Below are 21,910 nucleotides of genomic sequence, written 5' to 3' on the forward strand. Positions count from 1 at the left end.
GGCGCAATTGGTTAGCGCGCTCGGCTGTTAACGGAGAGAATGGTGGTTCAAGCCCACCCAGGGACGTCTCATTTGAATTCTGTGCAACTACAGACGATAAGCCTGCACTCACAGAATGTAGGGTTAGATTACACAAGTTGGAGAGCTTTGAAGGTTTGGGTTCGAGTCCCACCAGAGTTGCTATTACAAGTTCGTATGCTGGTGTGTTTTCAAAATATTTTGTTATAACAAACCTAAACCTATTTTTAGACTAGACTGTACCAAACCAGATTTTTCTCTTTTTAAAATCACTTGCTATCAGTCTCTGTGGCGCAATTGGTTAGCGCGCTCGGCTGTTAACCGAGAGGATGGTGGTTCAAGCCCACCCAGGGACGATTCATTTAAATTCTGTGCAGCTACAGACGATAAGCCTGCACTCATAGAACGTAGGGTTAGATTACACAAGTTGGAGAGCATTAAAGGTTTGGGTTCGAGTCCCACCAGAGTTGCTATTACAAGTTCGTATGCGGGTGTGTTTTCAAAATATTTTCTTATAGCAAACCTAAACCTATTTTTAGACTAGACTGTACCAAACCAGAATTTTTTCTTTTTAAAATCACTTGCTATCAGTCTCTGTGGCGCAATTGGTTAGCGCGCTCGGCTGTTAACCGAGAGGATGGTGGTTCAAGCTTACCCAGGGACGATTCATTTAAATTCTGTGCAGCTACAGACGATAAGCCTGCACTCACAGAACGTAGGGTTAGATTACACAAGTTGGAGAGCTTTAAAGTTTTGGGTTCGAGTCCCCCCAGAGTTGCTATTACAAGTTCTTATGCAGGTGTTTTTTCAAAATATTTTCTTATAGCAAACCTAAACCTATTTTTAGACCGGACTGTACCAAACCAGAATTGTTTCTTTTTAGAATCACTTGCTATCAGTCTCTGTGGCGCAATTGGTTAGCGTGCTAGGCTGTTAACCAAGAAGATGGTGGTTCAAGCCCACCCAGGGACGACTCATTTGAATTCTGTGCAGCTACAGACGATAATCCTGCACTCACAGAACGTAGGGTTAGATTACACCAATTGGAGAGCTTTAAAGGTTTGGGTTCGAGTCCCGCCTGAGTTGCTATTACAAGTTCTCATGCAGGTGTGTTTTCAAAATATTTTCTTATAGCAAACCTAAACCTATTTTTAGACCGGACTGTACCAAACCGGAATTGTTTCTTTTTAAAATCACTTGCTATCAGTCTCTGTGGCGCAATTGGTTAGCGTGCTCGGCTGTTAACCGAGAGGATGGTGGTTCAAGCCCACCCAGGGACGATTCATTTAAATGCTGTGTAGCTACAGACGATAAGCCTGCACTCACAGAACGTAGGGTTAGATTACACAAGTTGGAGAGCTTTAAAGGTTTGTGTTCGAGTCCCACCAGAGTTGCTATTACAAGTTCGTATGCAGGTGTGTTTTCAAAATATTTTCTTATAGCAAACCTAAATCTATTTTTAGACTAGACTGTACAAAACCAGAATTTTTTCTTTTTAAAATAACTTGCTATCAGTCTCTGTGGCGCAATTGGTTAGCGCGCTCGGCTGTTAACCGAGAGGATGGTGGTTCAAGCCCACCCAGGGACGATTAATTTAAATTCTGTGTAGCTACAGACGATAAGCCCACGCTCACAGAACGTAAAGTTAGATTACACCAGTTGGAGAGCTTTAAAGGTTTGGGTTCGAGTCCCACCAGAGTTGCTATTACAAGTTCGTATGCAGGTGTTTTCAAAATATTTTCATATAGCAAACCTAAACCTAGTTTTAGACTGGACTGTACCAAACCAGAATTCTTTCTTTTTAAAATTGCTATCAGTCTCTGTGGCGCAATTGGTTAGCTCGCTCGGCTGTTAACCGAGAGGATGGTGGTTCAAGCCCACCCAGGGACGATTCATTTAAATTCTGTGCAGCTACAGACGATAAGCCTGCACTCACAGAACGTAGGGTTACATTACACCAATTGGAGAGCTTTAAAGGTTTGGGTTCGAGTCCCACCAGAGTTGCTATTACAAGTTCGTATGCAGGTGTGTTTTCAAAATATTTTCTTATAGCAAACCTAAACCTATTTTTAGACCGGACTGTACCAAACCGGAATTGTTTCTTTTTAAAATCACTTGCTATCAGTCTCTGTGGCGCAATTGGTTAGCGCGCTCGGCTGTTAACGGAGAGAATGGTGGTTCAAGCCCACCCAGGGACGTCTCATTTGAATTCTGTGCAACTACAGACGATAAGCCTGCACTCACAGAATGTAGGGTTAGATTACACAAGTTGGAGAGCTTTGAAGGTTTGGGTTTGAGTCCCACCAGAGTTGCTATTACAAGTTCGTATGCGGGTGTGTTTTCAAAATATTTTGTTATAACAAACCTAAACCTATTTTTAGACTAGACTGTACCAAACCAGATTTTTCTCTTTTTAAAATCACTTGCTATCAGTCTCTGTGGCGCAATTGGTTAGCGCGCTCGGCTGTTAACCGAGAGGATGGTGGTTCAAGCCCACCCAGGGACGATTCATTTAAATTCTGTGCAGCTACAGACGATAAGCCTGCACTCATAGAACGTAGGGTTAGATTACACAAGTTGGAGAGCCTTAAAGGTTTGGGTTCGAGTCCCACCAGAGTTGCTATTACAAGTTCGTATGCGGGTGTGTTTTCAAAATATTTTCTTATAGCAAACCTAAACCTATTTTTAGACTAGACTGTACCAAACCAGAATTTTTTCTTTTTAAAATCACTTGCTATCAGTCTCTGTGGCGCAATTGGTTAGCGCGCTCGGCTGTTAACCGAGAGGATGGTGGTTCAAGCTTACCCAGGGACGATTCATTTAAATTCTGTGCAGCTACAGACGATAAGCCTGCACTCACAGAACGTAGGGTTAGATTACACAAGTTGGAGAGCTTTAAAGTTTTGGGTTCGAGTCCCCCCAGAGTTGCTATTACAAGTTCTTATGCAGGTGTTTTTTCAAAATATTTTCTTATAGCAAACCTAAACCTATTTTTAGACCGGACTGTACCAAACCAGAATTGTTTCTTTTTAGAATCACTTGCTATCAGTCTCTGTGGCGCAATTGGTTAGCGTGCTAGGCTGTTAACCGAGAAGATGGTGGTTCAAGCCCACCCAGGGACGACTCATTTGAATTCTGTGCAGCTACAGACGATAATCCTGCACTCACAGAACGTAGGGTTAGATTACACCAATTGGAGAGCTTTAAAGGTTTGGGTTCGAGTCCCGCCTGAGTTGCTATTACAAGTTCTCATGCAGGTGTGTTTTCAAAATATTTTCTTATAGCAAACCTAAACCTATTTTTAGACCGGACTGTACCAAACCGGAATTGTTTCTTTTTAAAATCACTTGCTATCAGTCTCTGTGGCGCAATTGGTTAGCGTGCTCGGCTGTTAACCGAGAGGATGGTGGTTCAAGCCCACCCAGGGACGATTCATTTAAATGCTGTGTAGCTACAGACGATAAGCCTGCACTCACAGAACGTAGGGTTAGATTACACAAGTTGGAGAGCTTTAAAGGTTTGTGTTCGAGTCCCACCAGAGTTGCTATTACAAGTTCGTATGCAGGTGTGTTTTCAAAATATTTTCTTATAGCAAACCTAAATCTATTTTTAGACTAGACTGTACCAAACCAGAATTTTTTCTTTTTAAAATCACTTGCTATCAGTCTCTGTGGCGCAATTGGTTAGCGCGCTCGGCTGTTAACCGAGAGGATGGTGGTTCAAGCCCTCCCAGGGACAATTAATTTAAATTCTGTGTAGCTACAGACGATAAGCCCACGCTCACAGAACGTAAAGTTAGATTACACCAGTTGGAGAGCTTTAAAGGTTTGGGTTCGAGTCCCACCAGAGCTGCTATTACAAGTTCGTATGCAGTTGTGTTTTCAAAATATTTTCATAAAGCAAACCTAAACCTAGTTTTAGACTGGACTGTACCAAACCAGATTTTTTTCTTTTTTAAATTGCTATCAGTCTCTGTGGCGCAATTGGTTAGCGCGCTCGGCTGTTAACCGAGAGGATGGTGGTTCAAGCCCACCCAGGGACGATTCATTTGAATTCTGTGCAGCTACAGACGATAATCCTGCACTCACAGAACGTAGGGTTAGATTACACCAGTTGGAGAGCTTTAAAGGTTTCGGTTCGAGTCCCACCAGAGTTGCTATTACAAGTTCGTATGCAGGTGTGTTTTCAAAATATTTTCTTATAGCAAACCTAAACCTATTTTTAGACTGGACTGTACCAAACCAGAATTTTTTCTTTTTAAAATAACTTGCTATCAGTCTCTGTGGCGCAAATGGTTAGCGCGCTCGGCTGTTAACCGAGAGGATGGTGGTTCAAGCCCACCCAGGAAAGATTCATTTAAATGTTCAAATGGGCCCTGGTCCAGAAAAGTTTGAGAACCACAGTCCTACACTTATATACACACAACAGATAATTTGCCATTTAACGGTGTGCCTCAATGAGATTCATCTCTCCAATTTTGGCCATGATGACACTTTCTCATATGAAAATTTTAACTAATAGTTATGCACCAGTTGATATGTAGTTTGTAGGTCCCTGGAACAACATATTTTAGATGGGGGTCTGCGGCCAAATACATATCATTTTGGGGGCCAACTTAGGATTTAGAAGACATTTGTAGAATCAGCCAGAGGCAAAGATTTTAGTTAAAAATGTTCGCTTTAAAAAACGTACATTCAAAGATTTGCACACATTTTCAAGATTTTTCAAAAATAGCAGATTTACAAGCTCGTAGCGCGGCACCGAGTGCCGAGCTACGAGCTTGTAGATCTGCTATTTTTGAATAGCCAAAGAAATCTTAAAATTACACAAAGTACTGATCAGAGGAAAACACAGATGGAGCCTGTTCTTTTTTCTTCTTTTTTTGACATGCAGAGTCTGCCCCCTTCTGGGCAAAGATTAGAAATACACTCACCAGGAAATACTTCTGCTGCAGAAGTCTCTCCTGGAAGCCTGACCCGAACACAGAGATCTGTCCATCATATCGTGTGTCCTTCTGCAACAGAGACCAACAGAGGAACAATTATATGAACATAGGTTGAAAATGGGTGAAGTGGTCCTTTAAGTTTTTTATTTTTTATTGACCTTTATTTATTCAGGGTAGTCCGTTGAGAGCAAGCTCTCTTTTGCGAGGACGCCCTGAGTACAACACAGATACAGTATATGCAATAGAAAACAATAAACAGTGAAGTAAGATATAGTATAGAAGAACATGAAAGAAAATAATAATAATAATAATACAGAGAATATAGAGAATACACATGATGTAAAATCACAATGGATGTGCAAAACAGGTACATTCTTTATGTGATACCTCGTTGAGAAGAACCTTAAAAGACTCTATGGAGATTAGACTATCCAGTTTCAGAGAGACCTGGAGTTTGTTCCATTTGTCAGGGCCATAAAATGAAAAAGCAGATTTTCCTTGTTCGCTATTCATTCGGGGAATTTTAAGAGAAATATAAGCTTGTGAGCGTGTGCGGTATCCCGAAGGATTGGTATTTAAAAAAGAAGATAAATACAATGGGAGCCTGCCTGTTCTGTGGGTTTTATTTTTTCTGTTTACGTTTCCATTATAATAAAACAAACTCGTAAAAAACATTTGTGGAAATTGCCGATCTACAAGCGCATCTTGAGCTTGTAGATCTGCTATTTTCACTATTGTAGAACAATTTTGAAAGTACACCCTCTGATTTCAACTTCTGGGTTCCAAGAACTCAGGGTTAGCCCAACCTCAACAAAGTAACAAAGTCTTACTAAAGAACAGCTGCTCTGCGTCAGTTGTTCTTTCATTTCTTCATGGTCTTCAGGGAGGCATTCCAATGCATCAAAATACAGCCACTGCTGAAGAGGTGTGAACTTCCCACTGCAGGCCTACAGGGAAACAATGGAGACAATATACTGTACATCAAATATTATTTACATTATATTCTGACGAAATGACACAGATGGTACATGCACAGAGCAAGTTCAGTCAGGAAACTGTGCAGTTTGCTGGTAGCTGAACATTGGTCGGTGTCAGCTCCATATGCTTCTATTCTCATCCAATCACATACTCACTTCAATAATAGAGTGCCCTGTTTAAACGAAAGTTTGCATTGCTCATTACTGCTTGCTGTTTGCTGCTGCTTTACTGCTCTGTGCTTACTGCTGTCGCTGCTGCTTTTCAGATGGCTGCTCACCCTCCACCACCTGTTGTTTTGGATGTGCTTTCATGTACTATGGGGGTCTTCGTAAGGCCCCTATTTGGTAGGGCACATGAAGCGTGCTCCATGAATCAACCATGTATGCCATATTTCAAATATAGTGGGAAATAACAGATCTACAAGCTCATAAAGTGTTGCATCGGCTATTTTCAACTTTTTATTTTTTCTTCTTCTGGAAAACCTTTTTTGGAAAAATGCCTACATACAGCAATGTATAGTAAACATCCTTTGTAATTTTTTTTTTATTTATTTTTGAATACTTTAGTATTTCCATGTACTCCAGTATTTCAACTCAAGCATACATTTTACTCAGCAACTTTTACTAAGTTGAATAATAATTCAGCAGGAGTGTCTTACCTTATAGTTTGACTTAAAGCGGCACCATGTAACTTTTTTTAATGAATAAAATGTAATGTTGTCCAATCTGTATGGTAGACAGAGTATGTTAATACAATATAACTTATACAATTGGGTGGCTGTATTTTGTCTCCCTGCTCTTCTATTGAGACATTTAGATTGTGTCAAAGGTCAGGTCTCACCTAGACACAGGATCTGACACAAATGTTGACCTAATGGTTAAGACTAATGTCTCTCTCCCTTCCCCCTCTCTTGATAGGGAGGCTCTCTCTCTCATATGGTAATAAAGCGTTGGTGCTATAGTGGTGAGCATAGCTGCCTTCCCGGCCAACGCATATCATTTAGTAGTACCATAAACATGTAGCCCTGCCAGAATAAAAAACGGTGCAACTTTGCAGTCAAATATAGTGCGTAAAAAACACATTTGTGTCATTTCCAAACCCTACACTATAAAATCGTCAGTGTTGTTGTAACTCTGAGTGTGTTATTATAACCAACCATGGACCCTTACTGTTCCGTTTGTACGCTCTCAGAGTTATGGTGGTCCGTGCCCATAATGCATAGTAAACTGGGGGTCCTTGAGATTAAAACGGTTGAGAGCTTACCTTCAAAACTTCCTGCGCGGCCAGTCCTCCAATGAAGGCATTGACAGGAGCCAGGTCCCCCTGGGATGTGTAGGAGAAGCATCTCACCACATCCTCATCTTCCAACGGTGTCACCATGGACACCAGTAGATCAGCATCAGTCTGTTGACAGGTAAACATGCAAATAGAAAGATGGTGTAATGGCATTCCTTAACGTTTTCTTTCAGAATATGCCATGACTGAGCTCTAGTAGGTACAGTAACTTCACTCTGAACAACAGGATATGTAATCCAGTTTAAAATGTTAACTGCAAACATTTCTAAATTACATTGTGTCACCAATCATCACTGTCCAATTAATCTGCTAGCCAATAAACATGGGGCAATTGTTATGGTACATATTATTAAAAATGAAACAACAACATGAGGCAATTGTACTTTTTACTAGTGTACAGTACAAAGTTGTACATTACATACAAACTACATATCAACTGCAAATTGTGATAAATATATATCTTGTATGATGTAATTATTATATTCACACACTGTGGCTCTACAGAGGGGATGTATCATTAAAGATAATTGAGAGTGAAAATGAAATGACTTGAGGCAAAACTGGGAAACAGTTTTGGCGATCTGAGAACCCATTCAGTTAAAGAACAAAAGGAAGTTGGAAAATGTTACATCCATGTAACAACAGTCATGACATCTCTCATCTCATCTACTGACCTCTGACCAAGGCTTAGGAAGTCGCTCTTTTTCCTTCACAAAGCCATGGAGAGCCTGAAAGGCCAGGTGCAAGGTTTGATGCCTGATTGTCTTCCCATAATCAGTCATCATAATCAGCTGGGGGTCTGATAAGGCCTGATGGAGTGGTTTCTGTAATGCATTGAAAGTTGTAGTTACATCGCTTGACAATGGGTGTTAAATCTCAAGAGGACAGGAGTTTACACTGAAGGTAATGTCACTACTTACAAATGTGAGTACTTTAGGCTGTTTGGCTTCAGTTACTACACCACCGTGTTCATAGTCAGAGAAACCTGAAGTGTCTCCAATGCTGAAGGAGTAAGCATCTGGTGATAAAACAGGACATTTAAATATGGTATGAGAGATTCACCTCATTATAAGAACCAGTTAATCAAGAAACATACAATCCCTGATTTTGAGTGCAGATAAGGTCCCCTTTTGACACATGTATATATAATAATAACTATTCATAAATCACTTATCAAAGCAAGGTTACAAAGTGTGTTACATAATAAAATAAAATAAAACTAAGCAATAGTATATAACATGATAAAGTGCCTTAACCCATTGAGACCTGAAGCCGATTCTACATGTCTCCTAAATCTCAATAGTATTCTGAAAAACGTACGTTTCTATATCAGTGGTGCTCAATCTTTTTCATATCAAGGACCCCCAAAATTATATGTATTTGGCCGCGGACCCCCATCAAAATATGTTGTTCCAGGGACCCCCAGAAGCAAAGATTTTAGTAAAAAAAAAAAGCTTTAAAAATATATATATTCAAAGATTTGCACACATTTTCACGATTTTTCTAAAATAGCAGATCTACAAGCTCGTAGCGCGGCACTCGGTGCCGCGCTATGAGCTTGTAGATCTGCTATTTTTGAATAGCACAAAGTGTAAAATAATGCTTTTTAGCTCAAATCTAAAAATGACACAGTTCCAGGTATTAATGGGTTAAGTACAGTGAGATATAATAACACAAAGAAAATCAAACAATACCATTTCAGAATTTAAAATCATGGAAATGTCTTTTGATTAAAATACATTTTAAGAAGTGACTTAACCACTTATGCCCTATACACTTAGGGCGGTTTCTCACTGGATCCGTTTGAATCGAAGCGTTCCCGAGTACGCTTGGCTGGCCAGCATTCACACTGCCCAAGATCCAATCGCACCAAAGAACACTTGCATGTATACCCCCGATCCTATAGGTGGCGGCATGCACATAGTGTTTCTTCTGTGGACACAGACGTCATCAACTATGCGACAATGTTTGTGGTCGTCACGCAGAAATATAGGGTTGCGGCTGGAGAGCTATGCTGGGGAGGGGAGGCGATCTATGTAAGTGCACGGTCTTTGGGGAGCCTCGCCCCGAAGCGGGGAGAACGCACTGAGCGCTCAACACAGTGAGCGCACAGAAGTCAAGCCACAGACTTCTGTGTTGTTGACGGACAACGGATGTACGCTTATGAGAAACAACACAAATAAAACCTGGTGAAACACTTGTGTGCATTAGCGCAAGATGAGGATACAGGAAACATTCAGTCTAAATGTCCAATTTGCTAACCTTCACAACTACTAATACTTTTGTATTTGAAACTTTAAATTTCTCTAAATATTATAAAGTACAAAAATATATCATTTATGAAAAGGCAACTATAGTAGCCTATACAGTGAAGTCCGACTGAATGACTGAAACCTTGTATTGTGAATTGTACTTCCATGTACTGTTTCTCATGTCTCATGTCTAAATAAAGTACATCAATCCAACGTCTTTTCTTTTTTGACTCTCTTGGTGTGGGGATTATCTGGCACATGTATGTATCTGTTATGAAAGAGAAATTGCATCATGAGTGAAACGGCTATAGTCCTTGGGAAACTATAAACCTACGTAGGCCTACATCTAAATGAGTTACCATATTTACTTACAAATTTCAAATTACAAAGCCTTATAAGCTATATATTTCTGGGATGCATAGTAGCTGAAACTCCACAAGATACCCACAAGATATACTATATGCGCTGCTCGCGCACCTGAAATGCGCGATGGAGACCCGCCAATGTTTCATGACTGATATACATGAAAGAAGGCCCTTCACATCTAATAGAGAATTTTAAATTTTAAGAATCGGTTCAGAATTGAATGAGTAAAATTGTTAGAAAGGCTCCCATAATATAAGTTGATTATTATTTCAATTGTTATGTTCCACCTTAAGAGTAATATGCACCAGCCCACCTTAAGTGCGCAATGCATTCTGGGGCGTTTTCATTCATTCAGTAGCACCGGCTAGAAGAGCAGTGTTTTTGTTGGCTGTTTTTGTCGAGTTTATATACCGTCACCTATTCCAAATAGCGGGCCACTTCCGTCTAATGGTACGCTTGCTTTCACATTGCAGCGTACCGTACCCGAAAACGCATGATCCGGATCCGAAACTGCCTCCGGAGGTGGTTTCGGGAACGGAACGGTTACCCGTTTCGCGGGTCGATTCGCTACATTCACACTAGCCAAGCGGTCTGGAGTGCGCACCCGGGACCTGAGTGTGAAACGGCTCTTAGTTAATCGGAGTGCCCCAGTACTCTATACCAGGCCCCCTCCTTTTGCCCCTCTACACCAAGTCTCTTTGCCAAAAATAGCCGATCTACAATGTTCAAAACGCTCAGGCTGATGTTATGAGTAGGCTCATAAAGGGTTATTTGGGTCATTCTCACGAACACTTGGTTTTAAAAATTTCAGCATGAAAATTTTAAAAAGGCCTTTATCAAGAAATTAATTTTTTAAGCATTATTAACAAGGTCTTAAGTGTTTGTGAATATTAATTTAAAAATATTTAATGACAATTTAACACCTTTTTTGAGCATATTTTCAAAAACGTGTCCATAAAAATCTCATTACCGCAACAGTCTGAAAACGTCAGGACCATTAGGAAAGCTAATAATTTTGCCCAAAAAAAGTATGGATTATTAACAGTCATGCACAGTTACTTAAACTGTGAAATAATATGTATTTGTAAATTTTTTAATTTTTATTTGAATTTGACTGATTTCTCTCATTACCGCAACACCTTTCATAAATTACAACCCAATATTTGAGATATTTCATTGAAACCTGATATGTTTTCAAAATGATATGGCAATCCTGAAAGAACATAACATATAGATTCTGCACATGTATTTAAAAGAAAACTTATATTTTCCTATATATTAAATTAACATTAAATGAACACCTGTTGCGGTAATGATACGTATGTTTCGGAAATGAGGTTGATGATTTCGGTAATGATAATAAGTATACTAAGTCTGAGGTATGGTTAAAACACTATAAAATATGGGTTCTGATTTGTCAATATATTCATTATGAACAACCATGCTAAGAAGAATTTGGGCACAGAAAACATACTTGCAATAAGCATGGCAATATAAGCATGAAACAGACAAGTATAAATGCAGACATGCAGTACTGACGTCATAGTACTGACATCATATATGATCAAGAATGATCGGAGCAACAGGAGCTGTTTTGCAGTTGCTGTACCGCACTGTCGAAAAGAGAGCTGAGCCAGAAGGCAAAGCTCTTCATATAACGAGCATTCTTCGTTCCTACTCTCACCTATGGTCATGAAGTTGGGTCATGACCGAAAGAATAAGGTTGCGGATACAAGCGGACAAAATTCGTTTTCTCAGACGGGTGTCCAGCCTCTCCCTTAGAGATAGGGTGAGAAGTTCAGTTATCTGTGAGAGACTCAGAGTAAAATCGCTCGCTGCTCCTTGACTTGGAGAGGAGCCAGTTTAGGTGATTCGGGCATTTAGTACGGATACCTCCCAAGCGTCTCCCTAGGGAGGTCCTCGCTGCACGTCCCATTGGGAGGACACCTCCTGTTAGACCAAGGACCAGATTGGGATTTGATCTCCACACTAGCCTTGGAACGCCTCGGGATCCCCCAGGAGGAAATGGCTAATGTTGCTCTGGAAAGGGAATACTGGAAATCTCTGTTGGAACTGTTACCCCCACGACCTGATTCCGGATAAGCGGTTGAAGATGGATGGATGGATGGATGGATGGATGGATGGATGGACAGACAGACAGACAGACACTGCTAATGTCATGGTACTGAAGTCATAGACTCAGTAGCCTACTCTGACAATGGGTACTGATGATCTACAAGCTGATAATACATAGCAAACCGAAACATTGTTAGCTTGTCTGTTAGATAAAGCGGATGCCATGTCTTTGTGTCCGCCTGTCTAGCCGGGTTATGTCCGAACGGTCATGTTTGCCATAGATTACTGACGTCATGGACTGGTCTTGAACTACTGTGCAATAATGTGGGCAATGCTGGGTACAATATCGTCAAGGTGATGTCATAGCTGACTTTACATCATATACTGGCTTCAAACTACCCACAATAGAGGTGTGGACATTTGTCGATTCTAAGATGCATATAGATGCGGACGTGGACGATTCTCAACGATGCAGCGACATCACATAATCGATAGCCTAACGTTTATTGTTGATTTTCCAAATACTTCCAGGACCAATGTTGCATTGAACTGTGCTACACAAACTGCTCACAATCAAGAACGTGCACACCATTTAAAGCATAGAATTATAATATCTAGAGGGCGGATTGCCCCGCCCCTAGCTATTCATTTCAATGAAATTTCTCAGTGGCGTTTTGAAGCACCTGGAAGTAAGAAATATTGGTTCCATATTGGTTCCATGGGTCCATTCCATTGGTTCGTGGGTCATGACACGTCGTGAGCAGGCGCACAAACGGCAGATGCACAAGCAAAATGCGGAAGTGTTGCAATATCAGATTTGACCACCAGGCTTGGCCGCTTAACTGTTCTACCGTGGTTCTGGGGGCTTGATTTAAAGTAATAGAAAGAACCGCGTCCATTAACTCTACAGATTTACAACCTCACAATGTGTTGCAATGTAACAAGTTATAAGCTTGTAGACTTGCTATTTTCAGTGAGATCTTTACAGGTTTTGGTTATATTGTTTTTTTCCCTCTGACTTCGATTAACAAAGCATTTTTCCATATACCGGTACTCATAGTTTTACTTCCTGCTCAGTCATGTTTGTGAAGTGCCCTAAGAGCTGCTACTGTATTGTAGATTTGTAAGAATCTGGGTGTGACCCTGGACGAGCAACTGTCGTTCTCGGCAAACATCGCATCGGTGACACAGTCCTGCAGATTCCTCCTCTACAACATCAGGAGGATTCGCCCCTCCCTCACGGAGAAGGTAGCCCAGGTGCTCATCCAGGCTCTTGTCATCTCCTGCCTGGACTACTGCAACTCCCTCCTTGCTGGTGCTCCGGCATCTGCCATCAGACCTCTGGAGCTTGTTCAGAAAGCTGCGTCTCGTCTGGTGTTCAACCACCCCAAGTTCTCCCACACAACTATCCTTCTCCGTTCTCTACACTGGCTCCCCGTAGCGGCTCGCATCCAGTTTAAAACCCTGGTGCTAGCCTATAGGGCAGTGAAAGGAACAGCTCCTTCTTACCATCGGGCTATGGTCGATGCTTACACCCCTGTAAGTCAACCACTTTGGTCTGCCACCTCGGGGTGACTGATTGCCTCGTCGTTCAAGGGTCCTTCTGGCCGATCTACACGGTCTGCCATCTCGGGGTGACTGATTGCCTTGTCGTTCAAGGGTCCTTCTGGCCGATCTACACGGTCCCAACTTTTTTCTGTTCTGGCCCCACAGTGGTGGAATGAACTCCCCACTGATGTCAGGACAGCAGAGTCACTGCCCATCTTTCGCCGCAGGCTGAAAACCCACCTCTTCAGGAAACACTACCCTTCCTCTTCGCCTTGCCTACTTGTTGTTAACTAGTGTACGAACTCTTGTTTTATTATTGTATTGTTTTATTGGATATTGTTTAGTCGATACACTTATTTGTTTTAGCTCTTGCTCATTTGATTTTGCTATTTGTCTCATCTGTTTAAGAAAGTAGGTAGCTGATATATTGCACTTTTACCTTAGCGCTAGGTATACTCTTGGCTGCCTGTTTTAGCAGAAAATGCACTTAAGACTTCTGGTGATTAGTAGTTTTGTTCCCTACCTATGTTGAATGCACTTATTGTAAGTCGCTTTGGATAAAAGCGTCTGCTAAATGACTAATGTAATGTAATGTGTCACACTAGATTTGTCCCTAGCATAACTCGGAAAACGTCCGACCATATGGTCTCAAACTGTACGGAGCCGAATGGCAATTCGGATGGACCAACAGGTTCCGAGGACAGAAAAATCACAAATATCTGTTGGCCCGCGGGTCTGAGAAAGAGGCAGACATTCCCAGTGTGTTCGGGAGTTTGTATGCATCGGTTTCCCAACTTTCCCTGATTGGCCAACCCAAACCGCCAGCTTCATCACCTCACGTTTGTGGTCCCTGATTGGCCGCATAGCAGTACGTTCACAATATGCATGGCCCCAAATAGGCTGGCCTAGAATAGTCCTAGAATCTGTATTCAGCATTGGACGGGTTATTGTGTGGTTGAAGGAGGCTCTCTTGAAATAGGTTCCAAAGTGATGCCTTGTACTGTAGATTGTCAGTGTCATATGACAGATTACTTGGAGGCCGGTCTATGACTTCAAATATATGATCAGTACTGTGACATCAGCACTGTGTGCCTGTCGGTACCCAGCATCGACCAGGTTATAGTGCAGGTAGAATAGACACTAGGGGTGTGCCGATATATCGACTCAATTGTATGTTGGGGTGGGCGGTTATCTGTATGCCTGCATTATGCCCAAATATGGACGTGTCCGATTTCAGGGGGATCAGCCTTGTTAGGCAACAGTTCACATCAGACAGACAGAGAGAAGGATAGAGAGAGGGGCAGATAGGGAGAGGAAGGGAGAGAGTTGGGGAAACAGGGAAAGGGGATGTTGTGTGTGACGCCAGACCAGAGCTCACTCATCGAAAGAGAGGGGGAGGGAGGAGGCAGGGATAGGTAGGGGGAGATTCCATTAACAGTAATTATAATGCATAACTCAAATGATTAAAATGTATTGTATGAAGAATTAAAAGACACTATGATCCTTGCAAAAGTCAGTGAGTGTCCAACAATTATGAAGTATAATGTTACTTGACATGTCATTATAAATGGCTTTGTGTTATGATTATTGTTATGAAAATAAATATGTTTGAGTGCTTTTAAGTAATTATGCAGTATTTTAAGTAGATTATAGTGCATTATAGATATGTTTATAATGTATTATAGGCATGGGCTTCATAGAAAGCTTTAGCAGATTTTTCTCAGATTTTTGACAGCCTAGTCTTTGCTGAAGCTTTCTTCTTATGAAACAGGAAATAAAGATAAATATCTACAGTTAATAAATAATATTTAAATGAATAGTTCATATTTTATTTAAAATATAGTCTGAGATGATTAAATTCTCATTACCGAAACAGAAGTTCTCTCTACCGCAACTACCCTAAAATTGTAACGGTGTATGAGAATGGGTGTTGCGGAGGATGAGAACCCTTAGCATGTTTTGCTAACAATAGAGAAGCCATGATGGATGAGGCAATTTTTACTCAAAGTACATAACTAGACATTAATGAAGTATATTGTCACCCAATTCTTTTTATCTAACTATTTTCTAAATGACAAAAACTACCTGTATCGGTAATGATAATCAGAAAGTTCGGTACGCAGTCTGACAAGAGAAATGTTAACTTTTAACTAGAAAAATGTGCAGAGATCTGCTAAACTGGTAGCCATCTTGAATGTACTGGCAGATGTGTTGAGTCATTCAAAACTCAAACTTTATTTACAATTCTCTTTGTGTGTTTAAACAGTCCTTCAAAAATGTTGCGGAGGATGAGAACATCACTCATGGACACTTAATTTTTCCACTATTTCTTCATTATTATTATAGATGGATATTCAGTTAATACTTTTTCTGTCATTTGAAAACAATTATTAGAACATCCATTAAAAAAATTCTGAATATTTACGCATTAATCTGTTTAAATTACAACATAACATAAGCTCACGCAGATATGGACGCGTTGCGGTAATGAGAATTTCAGGATATAATGCAATAAAATACAAAAATGATTAATTCCTATGTTAAAATTACTCTTTGTGCAAGGTAGAGGACACTATTATCTTTATTATGATATATTGTTATCTTACTAATTTGCATATTTTATAGTTAAAATCCTTACTGCCATGGTATTTTTTGGTTTCATGAGAATTACCCATTTAGTAACTTTATTAGAAACGTGATTAGGAGCCAGGCCATAAAGTGCCTTCAAGGTAATAAGTAAAATCTTAAACTCAATCGTACTGTAAGTCCACAAAAACCACTGCTGACTGTGTGCACGGACTGCAACTGCAGTATCCAGAGGCACCAGCAATCGTGCTGGGAGACTTAAATCAGTGCTATCTGGACACCGTGCTGCCGGGATTTGAACAATATGTTAAGGATGCGACAAGGAAAAATAACATTCTGGACAAGTGTTATGTGAACATTCCACATGCATATGTTGCCACGGTTGGGCCGCCTATATTGACCTCTGATCACAACGTTGTGTGCATGACCCCAATTTATAAGTCAAAACTGAAGAGAGGAAAGCTGGAGAAGAAAGTAGTTAGGACATGGACAAATGAAAGCAAGGAACAACTAAAAGCATGCCTGGACTGTACAGATTGGGACACTTTTAGAGATGGTTCATTGGACGAAATAACCACAGTTACAAATGATTACATTAATTTTTGTGTACAGCTGGTTGTTCCTACAAAAGAAATTAAAATCTATCCGAACAATAAATCTTATGTGACCAAGGACATAAAGAATGTTATAAATGAAAGGAAAACAGCCTTCATAAACAAAGATTTCGGTGCACTTAAATTGACAGAAAAAAAGCTAAAAACTAAAATGAGGCAGGCAAAATTGGCACATAGACAGCATCTAGAGGATGCGTTTAAAGCCAATAATCACAAAAAGGCGTGGGATACTATGAAATCCATGACAGGAATGTCATCCCCAACCAAACCTATTGTGACAGACAATGAACTTGGCTTTGCCAATGACCTAAATACTTTCTATGCCAGATTCGAATCATTAGGTGATTCCTCTAAGTGCACTGAAATACTGAAGGCTGTAACACCTGCCCCCTCAGACAGAATTATCATCACTGAAGAGGATGTCAGGAGAGTGTTTCGGTGTACTAACACAAGGAAAGCTAATGGGCCGGATGAGTGCAGTGCTTTTCTCCTCAAAAACTTTGCATCTGAGTTGGCTCCTGTGTGGCAACCAATATTTCAAACCTCTGTAGATACACACATAATTCCTGTGTGTGTTGGAAAACCTCGCACATAAAACCACTACCCAAAATCCGATGTCCAAAAGAACATAAGGATTATAGACCCATAGCTCTCACTTCAGTGACCATGAAATCACTGGAAAGAATACTGTTGCAACATCTTGTAAGTATAACTAAAGACAAATTTGACCCCTGTCAGTTTGCTTATAAGAAAGGTTGCGGTACAGAGGACGCGGTTGTCACACTGGTCCACTTCATTACAAAACACCTAGATAAGTCTAACAAGAATCATGCAAGGGTGCTGTTCTTAGACTTCTCTTCAGCCTTCAATACAATACAGTCTGATATTCTGGTGACAAAGATGGTACAGTTGGAACTGAATCCATACTTAATTCACTGGTATGCTTCCTTCCTTACGAACAGAGTACAGAGGGTGAAAGTGAACAAAACCCTCTCCTCAGCATTAACTACTAATGTTGGTGCTCCCCAGGGTTGTGTAAGCTCAGCTGTACTTTTCACCCTTTATACTGACAGCTGTCGTACTGAGGAATGTCTGTCTGAATGTCGCACTGACAAACCAGACCAATACATTCTAAAGTACTCTGATGATACAGTTTTGATTTCTCTTTTGGATAGTTCCAGTGATCCTGGACTGCACCAACACAGAGTAAATAAGGTGGTGGAATGGAGTGATAACAACGCTCTTATCATTAACACAAAAAAGACAGAGGAGATTGTTTTTGGTGCCCCACTAGAGATACACAGATCCCCCATTACTATTCATAGTGAACAGATCAACCAGGTATGTTCGTATACATACCTAGGAGTAGTAATTGACCACCTTCTGTCATGGAAAGACCAGATTGAATCAGTGGGTAAGAAGACAAAGCAAAGAGTCTATTTCCTTCGCCGCCTGAGATCTTTTGGTGCTAGTAGACAGATTCTTCTTTTGTTTTTCACTTCTGTTATTATGAGTGTTCTGCAGTACTGTAGTACCACCTGGTATGGATGTCTGTCTGTAGCCTTAAAGTCACAACTGCTGCAGCAACTGAACATTTGTTCAAAGATTGTTGGACAACCACTTCAGAGGCTCTATACATCTACGTATAATGACAGTATGATAAAGTTGGCAAGGAATATCACTTCAAACACTAGCCATGCTTTGTATGGAGAATATAGGTTGCTGCCTTCAGGAAGGAGATACAGTGTTCCTACATACAATAAGGTCAAACTGAAGAGGTCCTTTGTCCATCAGACGACATTGAGGCTTAATCAGGAGTTGTAGGCTTGGGGTAGGCTGAGAGGTGGACATTGCTCTTGTCTTTGTATGTCTTTATGTATGTATTTTGTTTTGCTTTGTTTTCTTGTGTCATGTCAAATGTGTGTACTGTTTACTGTTTATTGTTGCATACATGGCTGCTGGGTCGCAAGACAAATTTCAGTGTGAACTGACAATAAAGTATTATCGTATCGTATCGTAGTCAAACAGACCCCATAACTCTAAAGTTAGAGACCTCTCTCGGTGTTACAGACCTGCTGAATTGGTTCCTAACTATCAATAATTTAGCTGGGGAACCCCTGGAACCCCCCCCCCCCCCCCCCCCAAGGACCCCTGGGGGTCCCCGGACCTCACTTTGAGAATCACTGCTCTAAAATGTAATCAGAGGCCAGGCCATGAAGTTCCTTCAAGGTAATCGGTATGATCTTAAAAAATGTCTATCTAATACTCGTTGATGAAGGCAAAAACATGATCTTAAAACAACAAAATCTGAGGACCTACCAATGAATTGGATCTCCAAAGGACCAGCGTTGTTGAGCTCTGTCATACCATGGACTTCAGAGAAGGAGACTCTGAAGCCATCGTGAAAACCATGCTTCTGGTCACAAAACACCACTCCAGGGTCTGCCTAGAATGGAGAAGTGGAGAGAAAAAACACTTTTTAAGGTGGTGATGCTCAAGCGACCTCACCTCCTACATACGTGATTTTAGAAATATCAGTACACTCGTACATGCTTCTATAACAAACTTAATTGAAGAAACAATTACCTTAGTAATGTGACCTATCATGGCTGATACTGGCATTTCTCCATTGGAGTCCAAGACCTCGAAATGCTCCCCAAAGTCACAGAATAACTGACTGCAGATAGACCATAAGGTTTGTGTGTCTTTATTTAGCACTTTGATGGTATTACATTGGATACGATTACATTAGATTACACTACATTACATTACAATTTTGATACAGCTGCTACTCTTTGATTCTTGATTCTTACTTGTTCTTTTGTTTCCCATGTTGTTTGAAATTATTATTACTATTAATGGCTGCTACAGTCTCTGAGGAACCCGAACGAAATAACTTGAACCTTGATTAGATTAGATAAATGGCATGCTTTTCTTCCTTACCCACACAGTCCTTTGGTGTCTGCCACAATGAACTTGATTCCATTCGAATGACAAAGCGAACCAAAACGCATCTGATCATCCAGTGAAGAGTCAGTGAGGACCACCACCTGAAAAATGGAATTCAGCCTTTTAAAAGTTTGCTGTGGTTTCCTGTACAGGAAAACAAACTACAAATTCAGTTTTCATGCCATGATGTGATGGCTACTTCCCTTTCTGTGAACTTTCAATGAGTTATTTATTTCAGTGAGCTTTCTCTAAATAATGTACCTGAAACCCGAGCAGCAGGTCTTCAGTGAGCGGTCCAGAGTTGGCAGAGACGTGAACATGGGGGTTTAAGGCAGACAGCTGACCCAGGGAGCTCGTAGCCCGGTTCTGACCCAAGTGGGACTCATTCAGGAAAAACTGGAGTGGAAATCACAAGTTTACATGAACATCTATCCAAACATTGTGGTAATAACAAACACTGTTATTTCAGACATGTGTTAATGACATACCTGAGAGGACAGGTCCAGCCAGGCGGTCAGACCTTCATCCTGGACGGTGACAGACTTGACTCCGGACAGGATGACGTTCTTGGCTATCTCCACACCTAGACCCCTCATCCCCGCAATGAGGACATCAGCGGCCCCCATCCGACGCATGGCTTCATGACCCAACACATACCTGGACACACATGGTTCAATATGTAAAAATATGTAGACCAAACGTAAGGATAAGACCAAACTTATCCCCACCGCCCATAAATGAATGACTACTTCACTACTTAAGTACAATTTTGAACCATTTTTACTTTACTGGAGTATTTCCAATTGTCAGTACTTTTACTTCTACTCCAGTACATCTCAGAGGCAAATATATTGTTCTTTTACTCCACTACAATTATTTGAAAACTTTAGTTACTACTAGTTACTTTGTAGATTTTGATTATTATTACAAAACATACATAACCACTTCAGCCCTATATACATTTAGTATATACATTTGAAAAATAGCAGATCTACAAGCTCACAATGCATCATGGGCTATTTTCAAAAGATTTGTATATTAGAAAACTTGTGAAATGGGACATTCTGCATAATGACTACTTTTACTTTTGGTACTTTAAGTACATTTTGATACCAATACTTAAGTACTTTTACTCAAGTACATTTTTAATTCTGGACTTTTACTTAGGCCTACTTGTAACGGAGTAATTGCAGTATTGATACTATAAGTAAAACATTTGAGTACTTTCCCCACCACTGATAAATTGTATATCTGTTCTTTTAGACAAGCAATACGGTCGTACGGGGTATAAAAGAGGTAAACAGGTGTAGGCCTTCTTCGAATTCATGACAAATATCCCTCATTCACGCTCACTGAATTATAATAATTACTTACAGCTGTCGGGAGTAAAACCCCTCGTCGATGTCATTGATTTCAGACATGTTTTATCCTCTATAAAGTGACTTTCTGTGCCTAAAACTAAACTAGCTAACATAAAGTGCAGGTAGTGATATGAAACCCACTTCTCTGTGTGACTGGAGAGTTTGAATGAATTCATTTTACTTTCGTTTCTTAAGAAATCCTGGGGTTCATTTCTTTTTGCCCACTAGAGGGCGCCACGTGACAAGAAATAAACAGTTCACTTCACTGCACTGCCACTTGCAGTGGTGCAAAAACATATATAACAACTTATTTACTTAAGTAAAAGGATCAATACTATACTGCAATGTATACTCTATACTTAGATATACTTAGAAGTACCAAAAGTAAAAAGTACTCATTATGCAGAATGTCCCATTATTTGAAAATAGCAGATCTACAAGCTCACAATGCCTAGCATCGCGAAATTGTGAACTTGTAGATCGGCTATTTTTAAATGGCCGAAATTGATAGGCTATAGGGCTGGAGTGGTTAGGTACTGTATGTTTTGTAATAATAATCAAAATCTACGAAGTAACCTAACTAGTAACTAAAGTTTTCAAATAATTGTAGTGGAGTAAAAGTACAATATTTTACTGCAAATGAGGGCCTTTCTCATTATGCCTTCAATGAAAAGTAATTTCCTTGGGTCAGAGATCAATATCCTACTGGTCATTTACCATATTATGTACATTTAATTAGACCTATTCATTATACCTAGGGCTTAATTTAATCCAGTAATGTATGTGATATAAAGATAATAAATGAATAAGAAAATGCAATCCTTGAGTGGTTCTACTTAAAATGCATTTATCATCAAAATAAATAGTACAGTATTAAAATAGATTGATGTTCTTTTGTGTGATTAGCTATTATTTGCCACT

The 21,910-nt window shown here is 40.3% G+C and overlaps 1 protein-coding gene across 2 annotated transcripts in view; it reads right to left on the reverse strand.

Annotated features, from left to right (window-relative positions):
- uba7 (ubiquitin-like modifier activating enzyme 7) overlaps positions 1-21,136 on the reverse strand; it is a 135,327-nt gene extending 114,191 nt beyond the window's left edge. Inside the window, exons 1-11 of one of the 2 annotated variants that reach the window (XM_080424409.1) lie at positions 21,003-21,136; positions 20,117-20,285; positions 19,890-20,024; positions 19,623-19,729; positions 19,266-19,356; positions 18,999-19,125; positions 8,158-8,255; positions 7,912-8,061; positions 7,205-7,345; positions 5,794-5,910; positions 4,952-5,029 (exon numbers count right to left, since the gene is read on the reverse strand). In XM_080424409.1, coding sequence (XP_080280535.1) covers positions 4,952-5,029; positions 5,794-5,910; positions 7,205-7,345; positions 7,912-8,061; positions 8,158-8,255; positions 18,999-19,125; positions 19,266-19,356; positions 19,623-19,729; positions 19,890-20,024; positions 20,117-20,285; positions 21,003-21,049 — 1,260 coding nt within the window. In that variant the 5' untranslated portion in view covers positions 21,050-21,136. Of the gene's footprint in view, positions 1-4,951; positions 5,033-5,793; positions 5,911-7,204; positions 7,346-7,911; positions 8,062-8,157; positions 8,256-18,998; positions 19,126-19,265; positions 19,357-19,622; positions 19,730-19,889; positions 20,025-20,116; positions 20,286-21,002 lie in introns of both variants that reach the window. The other variant, XM_080424408.1, reaches the window with a different exon arrangement.
- Positions 21,137-21,910: the final 774 nt, after the last annotated feature.

The sequence above is a fragment of the Gymnoscopelus braueri genome, assembly GCF_963280865.1.
Source record: "Gymnoscopelus braueri genome assembly, chromosome: 3".
Lineage (NCBI taxonomy): Eukaryota > Metazoa > Chordata > Actinopteri > Myctophiformes > Myctophidae > Gymnoscopelus > Gymnoscopelus braueri.